General features: G+C 42.3%; 1 protein-coding gene across 4 annotated transcripts in view; it reads right to left on the minus strand.

Moving 5' to 3' along the window:
• Positions 1–12,461, minus strand: part of LOC123969418 (complement C3-like) — a 94,925-nt gene that overhangs the window by 32,969 nt on the left and 49,495 nt on the right. For all 4 annotated transcript variants that reach the window (XR_006824727.1, XM_046046796.1, XM_046046797.1 and 1 more), the window contains 6 exons: positions 10,176–10,236; positions 9,991–10,080; positions 8,949–9,155; positions 8,732–8,807; positions 8,482–8,641; positions 8,293–8,382 (listed from right to left, as the gene is read on the minus strand). Coding sequence is in view for 3 of the 4 variants with exons in the window: in XM_046046796.1 (XP_045902752.1) it covers positions 8,293–8,382; positions 8,482–8,641; positions 8,732–8,807; positions 8,949–9,155; positions 9,991–10,080; positions 10,176–10,236 (684 nt within the window). In the remaining variant the exon portion in view is untranslated. The remainder of the gene's footprint in view (positions 1–8,292; positions 8,383–8,481; positions 8,642–8,731; positions 8,808–8,948; positions 9,156–9,990; positions 10,081–10,175; positions 10,237–12,461) is intronic.

Here is a 12,461-nt window from a genome sequence, read left to right on the forward strand (position 1 = left end):
CGCGAAACCCGCGTGCGAGGTCGAGCAAACGAGAGAGAGCAAACGCAACAACACAACAGCGAAAGCCAGCGGAGAGAAACACCAGCAGCAAGTCCCAGGCCGGCAGCAAACGCGCCGCACAGGTCACCGTGCACCCCCCAATAAAAACTAAGGCCACCGGCGCCAGCTGACATCCCCCATGCCCAGCACACCCCCCGGCCGCCGTGCAACACCAGCCAAACCAGCAACGAGGGAAAATCAACTAGCTCAGCTGCATGCCACCACCAACCCACCCACCCGTCAATGGCCGAGAACTCCAGGCACAAGCCCAGAACAAATCGGAGCACAGCCCTGCCCCGCACCCACACTGCACATCCCGAAAACTAACTATATACCTCAGTATCCAGAGGGGTCCAACAACTGGCCGACAGAGAAATGGGGAAGCATGAATCCGAGGCCAACGAAGCAAAACAGGGACGCAAACAGGTCCCTCCAAGCCAACGAGGAAATGCCTCCCCCGGACTCCAATGCACAAACTAAACGCCCAGCAGCCATTCAGAGACCCTGCCCAGGGAAAAAGCACAATGCATCAAGATGCATCGACAATCGCCCCACAATCCCACCAAACCGCAATCGGATCAACTCGCGCAGAGACCCCCACCCCCAGAAGCCAGGGCACCCTGCGACCCCCCAAAGCGCAAAGGACCCCAGACCGCATGTCATGGGGGAAGCTGTACCCCACCCCAAGGAAGAACAGCAGAAAGCCGTGCCGGGAAGCTCCCTGGCGCCAGGGAGCGATAACGCGGGAGAACCAGGCCAACGGTCCCCCAGCCCAACCAGAGGCATCCCTCCCTACAGTGCAGGCAGCGCCAGCAGCCCCCGAGGCCGATCTCATCCCCGGACGGGGGCCCAGTTCATTGCTTTCTTGCTGGTAGCTAGATAACTTAGCTATGTTCCACGCATAAATATATATCTCACCTGATATGTTTAATCCAATGACTCCTGGGCGCTTTTATCACATCATCCATCATAAAGTTTTTTTTACGTTAGCTTCAGTAACATTAGCTTCAGTCATTGACAGAAACAGTTATGACGTCACATACACGACATTTGGGTTTGTGGTCTTTGTAATTATCTATTTTCACAGTCTTGTACTTCAACAGTTTTACATCAAATTGCGACTTTGAGTTTAAAATTGATCTTTTAATTTGACAAAGATTTTATGTGTAATAGGGATGCAACGATTACAGATTTTGTTGGGACGATTATTGTCAGAGAAATAATCACGGTTTCATGATAATTATGCATCAATTTCACAACCCCAGTAATGAGTTAGGTTGATTTTTTTTACATTAACAATTATATTTTTATAATATGTAAGTATTATTAATATAAGAGGAATATTAACTTTTATCCTCCCTTTTATCCTCCAGGGGAAATTGAAATAAAGGAGAGGAATGAACTGTTCTCTTACTGTCATCAACTCTCATCCATACAGTTTTTGTGTAAATGATGGAAAAAAATTGTGTGCAGTGTTAACTAAGATTCAAATTATTTTCAGATTAATGAAACCTTTATTCCTTTTGTGCAAATAGTATAAAGGGCAATTTCACTGAGTTGGGCTCCTGCAAAAACTTTGTAATGTCCCATGAAGTAGACCTGGTTGCCTGCACAAAACAGCTGACATCTTGTCCTGCTACTGATGCATTCAGGCAATGTCGGCAGAATGGACACAACCAAAAAAAAAAACACTCCATGGTTGAGGCATTATTGGCATAAGGTTGTTAGCAATAATGCTAACCTTATAGTCACAGTAAATAAACATAATAAATTAGCTGCATTTGTAGTGATGCATATTTTTTGTAGTTGTTAAAGAGTGAAACCAGATTAAGTCTATCAGTATATGCTACCCCTGATATCTTATAGATGAGATAATATAGTATTTCAACATGCTCACCATCTCCGTACAGTGCACATGGAGTGAGTAGTGGTGTAATATAAAATGATTCTGTGGTGGGAGCATTATTTGAAATGATGTTATAATATAATCAAAAAACAGAATATGTCACAATACTGTGAGAGTTATAACTTTATGGGACTGGAAAAGGGAACACATAAGGTAGCATTTTTTGATAGGGCAGAGCGACTCGATAGATTCTGCTGTCGATTTGCGCTACGGTAGCATTTTTCGACAAGGCAGCATAGATCATCAGAACACCGGTCTATGGACGCATCAAAACCGTGGCGCGGCTGTAACGTGTCTTAGCAGACACCGGCGTAACACTTCAGAGCTGTCTATAAAGTTTACAGCTTACCTCTGTAGCCAACAGCTGTTCTCCTTGTTTATGTACCACAGCACAAGCACCAATTGGCAGTGGGTGGAAGAACTGATATCAGTTGTCTCATCTGCCAGAATAAACATTCCTCTTGAATGTAATCTTCAAGAACTGACAGCACGCAAACGTTTTTTTTGCAGTCTTTGAGGTGCCTTTGAAAACAGTAGCTGTCTTAAGGTGCTCCTCCAACACACTGTCCAGCAAGATCTACTGAAAACGGCAGGGTGGTCAGAGGATGCGGTCTCATTGTGGGGAGGCCGAGGTTAACTCTGCCTAGCATGGCTAGCTTCACTGTATTATGCATTATGTACACTCGTGTTTCTTAACCTTCTCAGATAAATGTATCGTGTCGCACTTTTTTAAAAAACAAGTTACAAAGTGCTTTAACAAGTGTAAAGACAATAATACCCAAAAGACAACAATACAAAAACAATACAAGATAAAAGCAAGAAAACATTGAAAAGACTAAAATACACATTTAAGATAAATATAAATTAAGTAAAATAGAATAAAATAAAGTCAAATAAGATCAGGAAAGGCTCTCCTATAAAAGTATGTTTTAAGAAGGGACTTAAAAGAGTTCACTGACTCAGCCAACCTGGTTTCCTCAGGCAGGCTGTTCCAGAGCCTCGGGGCCCTGACAGCAAACGCTCTGTCCCCTTCAGTTTTCAGTCGAGACTCAGACAACAGACCTTATGAGACGAATGCTCATGATAAACCCTGTCTGATCGGGGTTGATTAATGTGGGTAGAAAAACCTCTAACCTCTTGGCTAGAAGCTTGGAGAGTATCTTACAATCCACTCCAATCAGGCTAATTGTTCTCTAGGATGAGCAGCAGTCAGAGGGTTTATTTTATTATTTTTATTAGTGATATATTGGCCAAATTAAGCGTCTGGGGCAATGAGCCATTTTCAAAAGACTCAACAAACATTTTGGTGAGCGGTCCTGTGATAAAGGTAGCCATCTTCTTATAAAATTCAGGTCAAAACCAGTCGTGGCCAGGGTCTTTACCCCCTGGTATTGACATACGCTCAAGGAACCTATCCCTAAGCTCAGTGTTGTTAGGGTGACCTGGAGAATACGTTTTGATAGAATTCTCTCATAATGTCAGTCATCTGCTTGTTTTGAAAGTATTGCACTGCTTTACTGTCTTTTAGTGAAGAGATTAAATTTGAGTCCGTCCTACCCTTTGCTAGACGAGCTAAAAGCCTACCTGGTTTTTTGGCAGACTCAAACAATGCTTGGCACAAAAAATAGCAATTTCCTTTAAAAATTAAATTTTCCTTTTCCTTTCCCTTTCTGAGTTAGGAAATTATCAAGAGCAGAACAAGCTGCGTCTTTAGTAATACTGAATGAGAGGGGAACCTCTTAAAATCCTGTTCCAAAACAGACACGTGTTCGAGTGACTTGAGTGATTCCTTCTTTCTAGCAGACGTACAGTATATGATATAATCGTACCTCTTAGCTATGTGTTGTGTAAGAATATCATTTATTCAATATATGAACTGTATAAGCATGCCAACCCCTAGTCAGATCTGTGTGGTAGACTGAACTCTGAGGTGATACTCTGTGCGAGAGACCAGAGTTGACAGTCTAGGAAATAAGGTCCTCAGTGATATCCCGTGGAATTTGAAGAGGAGTAAAGGTCATGTATTGTCAAAGTCCTAGTGATAGTCTGTGAGAAGAGATAAGACTACAGAATGTGACCACCCTGACCTGGGAACCAAGATAGGCGAGTCAGAAATCAGAGGTCAAGAACAATACAAAAAGGGGCCCATGCCCTGGAAAGAGCTTACCTGACAGGGGAAGCCAAGGGCTATACAGTGTATTGAGAAGCTCCACATCATGTTTTCAGTATGCCTTGAAGGCTTACTCGGGTTTTGTCTTGCTATGACAATAAACTCTATTGCATCGATCTCTGACTGACTCCAGTAGCTTCTTTAGAACTCCAAAGTGCTGAAGACCACCACCAACACTTGGTGATACTGAGGACAGATCTGGGCTTCCAGCGGGCCCAGATCTAAGTAAGGAGGAGAAAATTCCAGCCAAACAGGAGAATGGTCTGAGAGAACATTTGCTTTGATAGAGCATATTCTAACCCTGAGCAGAGTCTGCATTGATGTGAAAAAATGGGAGAGTAAACACACCCCAGTGCGAGACGCTCCCCATACAAAGAGCCAGTAACCAAGACATATCTTCACTTAGAGAAATGCATCACAGACTCTAAGGTGAAGGGTATCTTTTTAGGGAACAATATAGCTACTCTGCGACTCTTAGAATTAAATGAGGAATAGAAAACTTGACCAACCCACCCTCTTCTGAGTTTCAGGTGTTCAAGATCAGAGAGATGAATCTCTTGTAAGAACGCAATATGCGCTGCCTCCTTTTTAAGTGACGAGAGAACCATGGAGAACCATTTCGCGTCTTTTAATTACATTGTTGATCCCCTTTACATTCCACGTGATAATCTTGGTTACACTTTGGGTTAGTTTATGTACCTTGCGTTTGTAGCCTGACCAATACATAATAAGGGTAGAGCAGTAAGACACGCATGCGAGTTAAGTCGTGAGCAACGTATCAGAAGTGGGAGGGCTGTCTGTAAAAGTGTGACCAATAATAAACAAGCGGCGGGGGGGGGGGTGCTGTCAAACAAAACATGGGTGAAAATCGAACCAGAAAAGTAAAGAATACAATATCCAGATGGTGGCAGAGCAGCCCGTGACACTGAAGGAGGTCAGCGCCACAAAACTCTCCCTATAGCCCCCCGCACTCATACATACATACATAGCCTGTCCGGGTTTTCATAAAGTTTCGTCATTAGCTAGTTAGTTAGAAAGAAAACAAAATGGGAGAGACATTGAAAGATATTTTTTTGTGTCATAAGCTAATGATGCTAGAAGTTACCCAGCAACATAAAATTAGATTGCAATTGAGTCATCGACACAAGCCTGACTTACTGGGAACATGTTATTCCTAATGGCATCGCCACAGCTAGCCTCGAAGCATGGTAGATGATGATTTTCGGCTGAGTTTGTTTCTGTTTCGTGGATTTTTCTTTCTGCTTGACTTCATTGCCGTGGGTCGCGTCGGGGCAAGGAAACGAACAACAATTGTGACAATTGTTACATGGGTACGAGAGCTTGGCAAAAACAGAGCCTTCAGCCAGCCATCGTCACGTGACCGACCTAACTTTCCCTTTAACTGCCGAATGAGAAGCTGCGAATCGGAAGCGTCGTCACCGCCACGGCATCGATTGTAAGTGACACGTTTATATTTAATTCCCTACCAATTAGGCCTACCTTTACTTGGGCGTGCAACGCTGGGTGCTGATCCCGCAGGTTCTGCATCAAGTTTAATGTAGGTATTCGCTCATTTAGCAGGAACCTTTTAATAGCAACCTCCGCTTTTCTCGTCACAGGAAAAGGAGATCTCTGTACCCTCTCTCCAGTTTCACATCCGTCGCCGTCACCGGACCTAGCACCGCGCCCGTTCAGCCCTCCTCAGATTGAACAGTCTGTGAAGTTACATTGCCGTGTTTATTTTAAATATAATTCACAACTAATAAAGCATACTTACAAGTTGTGATTGTTTGGGCCTGGAAATTCACAGAGTCGGAGTTGCATCATCTTTTAATACTAAACGATGAACTGTTGCCAGTGTTCCGACGATCTAACGACATGTTGCCTTGCCGGAAAATGCTACCATAGCGCTAATCGATAGACTCGACTCTACTCTGCTGCTCCGTTTCCCATTAGAGATAGTACCCAGAGATAGTACGTAGCTCCTCAACTCAACACATTTTTGTTCCGCCATCACTTCTCGTAAAACTGTCAATATTTGAAATCTACACAGCTGATTTCTCACCTCAAAACTTCTCAGAAGTGGATTTAGTGATGAAATTCCATACAAAAGCTGTAAGATATAAAACTTTCTGTTGCTGGCTGCACACAATGATGATGCAGTGAATAGTGAATATTCTCTCTGACCAATCAGTAGTTTGTCATGTATCCCTCAGCTCGCTTGGAACCTTGACGGAGGTGAGGTGATACAAAAGCTAGCCGCTTGGCAAGCTTTATGACGCGTTTTCATTGTGACGTCACACTTAAAAGAAGTGAAGGCTGGACTACAAACGAGCTTTCTGAGTTTTCCGTGGGAGATGGGAAATCCCTTTGGGCTGAACTTTGGGCTTTTTCACTTTGCAAACCTGTTACATGCACAAAAAAGATATATAACTCAATAAAGGAGAAGGGAAAAGCCAAAAAGCACCACCTCTTTAACGTTACTTGGTCCATGCTTGTAAAATATCCACCACGACTTGTAACGTGATAGGCTATCAAGTTTTTAACCGAGTGAAGTCTGTGCAAGTGAACACATCCACATAAAACGACTGCTACACCCGCGTGTAACAATGTGATTAATCGCAAGAAAATCATACGATTAATTGGCCAGCACTATAATTAAATATATTAACATCCTAACAGTATACTATTATATTAAAATTTAAGTAATTATCTAATGTTATAATTGTCACAATTGGTCCTGTGACACTTGGGGGTTTCTTCCTTTCTTTTTCCTGTGGTGTTCTGTGGGCGTGTGTGGGTGTGTCTTTCACTTGGCAGGGAGCTGATCACCTGGCGAGGCGACACACCTGTTGCCAATCCTCATCTACACCTGGCCTTAAGATGTGGGGCTCCCTAAAACTCATCGCCGGATTATTCCTAGCCATCGCATGGTTGAGTACTTTAGGCCAGCTTTGTTACTTGCGCATTTAGTTCATTTCTGTTTGTGTGTTCTCTGCCTGAACCCGGACTAACAATCTATTGTTTTTCTCCTTCTTCAAGTTACCAAATCCGGTGTGTTTTAGTCCTGCTTGAGGATCTTTAGGAGAACTGTCTGCCACTGCCCAGGACGGCCTGCCCCTGCTCACATCTCACCATTCTGTACTACTAGTTCCTCAGATCTCTGTAAATAAACTCTTTTCTTTAACTGGCTTTGAGTGTTCTGTATCCGCACCCCGGTCCTCATTCTTACGAAAACCTAATAATAATATTAATTATTTTACACACACACACACACACACACACACACACACACACACACACACACACACACACACACACACACACACACACACACACACACACACACACACACACACACACCAGTATGTGCTCCCTCTAGCCTCCTCCTGAAAGCAACACGTTCCCCTTGTTCTGTTTTGCTAAAGTTAATGTAATACTGTTCAGTAGTCTTCTTTACATTAGGTGTGGGTGCTGTTGGTGTTTCGTGAATCTGTCCCTGCTTCAAAAACTACACAAGCACCAATCACAGTAAAGTTTTTTGTGATCAGTGTTTTAAAAGCAGTTTTTAATATAAAATTTTCTCTGTTTCAATATTTTAAAAAACTTTGACAAAATTTTAAAGCCAATGCTGAGTGTACAGATACCAGGGTCTTCATTTCCATAGTCCTACAATGGTTAAACACCATAGTTGAACACAAGGAGAAAGAGCACACACGTAGCATAAACATGGTTACTTTTTGTTACATTTTTCCCTGTGCACCTAAATTTCCTTGTGTGCTCTAAATTTTTTCATTTAGGAGCAAAAAAAGTGGGGGGAGGGCAACAGGACACAACCAGCCGTACAACAATAAACCCCACATATAAAACAACTGTGGGACAATGAAAAAGTTAAGCAAAATACAACACAGCACAGCCATAACAGGGGAACAGCAAAGAGCCTTGCGAGGGAGCCCCCGCAGCCAGGGAGCGGAAATGGAGGAGAACCAGGGCCGACAGACCCCAAACCCAACCAGAGGCCTCCCTCCCTGAGTGCAGGCAGAGCCAGCAGCACCCGGTCCCCGCAAACCTGAGGCCAGCCCAGTCCCACCAGACAGTATGCATGCAGAATTTAAGATCAAATCTGGGCTTACACGATTCATGCATGAGGCCCATTGTATGCAGGTGAGGTACTCACATTAACAGCACATAGTGTGCGTGACTCCTGTATAGCAACGAGGCAGAAGGCCGTCATGGAGGCGTCTGAATCCACGCCGAGCACATCCCCCTATACACACACACACACATATATAGAAAATTGTTGTTTTTATTGTTCTTTATTGGCACCAGGTTTAAGAACTGTTGTTACGGAAATCAGTGCACGCACAATCATTGATCTACTGAACACATATCCAACTTCTCTAAACATGCCGTCAGGTTGCTGTGCGTTGACAATCAGAAACTTGACAGCGTCACAGATGACGTTGCTTTGTAGTGCCACCAGACTGTTGGCCATAGCAAACACCTTGACAACATAGGCGGTCAGCCTTAAGGAAGAGAGGAGAGATGGCGTTCTAACCGTTATATGGAGTCAACCAATGATGTGCAAACATTTCAGTAATGTTTGGATGCCTCACCAGGTGCTACTTTGGTGAATGTCCCACACAGCAAATGACCCATCAACTTTACGGTAGGCAAGCTGGTTCTGGAATCCTGGGCAAAAACAAATTTCACAAAGTTTTTACTGATTGCCATTCAACTCTCTACTGAATCTTTTCAATGGATAATTTTGGTCCTATTAAAGTGGACTAGTCAGTTTCTCATTTTTTTCCTATAGTAATAAATGCAGCCTACCAGTCTGGATGTGTTGGAGGGCTTTGTTACGTTTTTCCAATCCTGTGGTTTCCCACTGGTTGGTTTTGTCCAAATATGTGGTTGCAATGACAGGCAGTGTCATGATGATCATGTTCTGCTCTCCAGGGCCTGACGGCTGTTTGATCAGATTACCCACAGAGTTCTCACGTATGGTGTTCTCCAATAGCGCACTTATCTGCTCCCCTCCTGTGTGGCCAAAGATAAAGATCCTCACAAGGTGGTTATTTGCAATTGAGAACAAACATCATTGGCAACAACAGCAGCAATGCATAAAGGAAACTATCACATTATGTTCCCAAATGTATCATAATGGGTCCTATTATAATGCCATCGCAAAGTCAATGGTAGCAAGAATGCAGATGCAATGCAACTATAGATTCTTTTGTATTTACACCTGTTCTGGTGATGTACAGTATGTAGAGTGTTGCAGACAAGGTTATGTTTATGAATTTTGTTTTTCATTTTGGCAAAGTCTGTAATGGGTTTGACTAACGAATATTAGAAATGTCATTCACATACAAGGTAGATTTATTTATGTTTTACTAAATTACTGTAATTTAGCAGAAGCAGGAAGGATACTGTTTGTGCTCCACATCAGGAGTCTCCATTCAAAGAAAGGCTCTGAACAACATCTGACACAGCAGCAGGAGTTGTCAGGATCTAACAGTAAGGCATCACACCTTAGAGAATTTGCAGCAAAGGCATAACAATGTCCTTGGAAACATATACAGATTATCTCTTTTCACTATTCACTGAGGTTTCAGTTTCAGTTACTGCTGTCACTACCGACAACTTTGGGGTAATACACACAAATAGATATTGTGATCATCAACATCAGCTTCAAAGTAATGTGATTATCTGGTCTGAATAGTGCTTATAATGTTAGTTAGCTAACTTGCTATATTTACCAATAATCATGATAATAATCATATTACTAATCATTGCCTCTATTTTAAACTGCAAACCGCTCTATTAAGCTACATAGTGTTCAGTTTCAGTAAAATATATCCTGTGATCTCACCTTTCACATAGATTATTGTGCTCATAGGTGTATTTGGAACCAAATCTTTCAGAGGAATTTCACTGTTGATTATTTCCTGTTGATTACCATCTGAAGGGAGAGACAGTTAGCAAGTTATGGGATCAGCAAATAAAAAAGCAGACATTATTTTTTCTTTATTGCAGCTACATCAAAAGTAAACTTACCTAAACTTTTACCAGGGTCTAGTGTTATAATCTTTGGAGATTTTACCAGTACGCCTTCAGGCTGGAAAAACAGCAGTTAATAAAAACATCAGGAACAAGAGTTTACTCAGTAGAGTTTAGATTTCCACCAGGTGCATCTGGGGGCATGTAGGTGGACATCAGAGAGTGCAGGGCAGGCTGTGTGTCCAGTGTGTATGCATTTTGTATAGTATAATATTATCCTCGTTTCTGATGGTAAAGCACATACTGCAACGCCCCCACAACTGCCAGATAGAACCAGCTTGAACAAAGCGTTTTTTTATAGTAGTGTACGTTTTCTTATAAAGACGTATGCAACATTTTCAATAAAGTGTTTTTGTATTGCCGTAGTTTGGCCACCACTGTGGTAATGGTACTGAGGTCGCCCAACTGTATGAACTTAACAAGGGAATAGTAGATGTGAGTCTAAACTTCTAAATTTAAACATTGTTATGTATTTCAAACATTTTGTTGTAACACACCATGCTTGACTTTAGTGGATCATAACATATTGGGTATAGAGTTACAACAAACTAAAGATGCTCCGGTTCAAAATGAGACCAATATGGATGTCAAAATATGGCCTGCAACAGAATAGCTATCTGCTTAACCATGCATTCTTTGGGAAGGTAGTGCCCCCCCCCTCCAAATACTGAGAAAATACCAATCTGTCCCTAATATAGAGTGGAAATTATTAGGCCACGTTTAAAACCACAGTCAGTGGTGTCCTCAGGTGGTCAGGGAGAACATTCCACAAACTGGGAGCAACTGAGCAGAAAACCTGCTCTCCCATAATGAGGAGCTTGGTCCTGGTAGGTTTCAGGAGATACAGTATATTGCCAAAGTTCTGGGACAGCCCTCATTAAATTGAGGTATTGCAATCACTTCCATGGTCACAAAGTATATAAAATCATGCACCTCCATTTGTGAAAGACTGGGTCGCTCTCAGAAGCTCAATGAAATTAAGGATGGTACTGTGATAGGTTGCCACCTGTGTCTGGAAACGTGCGTACGCCACTTACCAAGCAAAGGTTGTGATCTATAAAAAACAAACTTGACTGGAAAAAGTGCATCGCGTACATAAACTCTGAACCATGCACATAAAGAGAAGAAATGAGAAAAGGCGACTCACATGGCAGAAGGATGAAACTGTTTGAAATGAAGGCCTACTACTGTGTAAAATATATCAAAATATTAGGCCTACCTCTGAGTAGTATAGGCTTGAAGCCGTTCTAAATAATCATACACTCATTTGATTGATTTTCCCTGAAGTGTGCAATAAAAAAACATAATTTTAGATAATTTGCGGTGCATAAAAAGAACCATGACTGAGGATAATAAACACAAAAGGAGATATCTGTTTTTGCAAAAGAACACCTCGAATATGTTGGACAGTTTAATCAGGAATTAAAAGTAATTTTTTCGAGCAAATACGAGAGCATAGTTTCATGTATTGTTATCACATGTTCGTTTCCTTATCGAGCCAAACGCTGTGCGCCAGTGTGTGGATGTGATGTGCTGCTTGTAAAAACACATTATAGAAAAATAACACTATTTTATTGTCATTTACAACAAGTCATAGTGTAGGCTATTTCTTTTAACTCATCGCTAGCCTCGTTAAGTGAGTGGATTGTTTGTGTAGCCTAAATACATGTTTAAACTCAGGTGGAATGAATCTGGTTTACTCTCTTTTCAAATGAGGGAATCCAAATTAGTACCTGGTCATCCCGTCTTGCATCTGTGTGTCCCCCTCCAGTCAGTGACGTCACTACTCAGCCCGTTCCTGCAGATCAGTTATAAAGGGGTGGACCTCCGGTGCCCCCTTTTCTCCGGTGCACAAGTGTTTCATGAAAGTGCGTTTTTACCCACCGAACAACATGCTTCAGCTTCACCAAAAGGAACGTCAGTGTCACACTGAGTTAAATCTCGTTTTGTAGCTTCTCTGTCAGAGTTTGCCTCCTTTTCTTCATGCAGTCAGGATGTGTTCATATTAATGAGGGGCGTTTCATTGACCATTTATAGGCAACTATGGGGGTTTGAAGGGTCAGACATGGAGCTCCCTCACATGCACCACATTTCAAGTTGATTGTGATTTATAAAAGGGAACTTGCTTACAAGTGTGCGTACACACGGTTTTATAAGTCTGAATATTTTTTTGCCGCCATTATTGGATTTTGGGCGCACATACATTTTTAGTGAGGATTCTACGCACAGTTTTATAAATGAGACCCCTGTTACTGTAGGCGGAGTTAGAGACGTCTCAAAAAT

Source organism: Micropterus dolomieu, linkage group LG04 (genome assembly GCF_021292245.1).
Source record: "Micropterus dolomieu isolate WLL.071019.BEF.003 ecotype Adirondacks linkage group LG04, ASM2129224v1, whole genome shotgun sequence".
Taxonomy (NCBI): Eukaryota; Metazoa; Chordata; class Actinopteri; order Centrarchiformes; family Centrarchidae; genus Micropterus; species Micropterus dolomieu.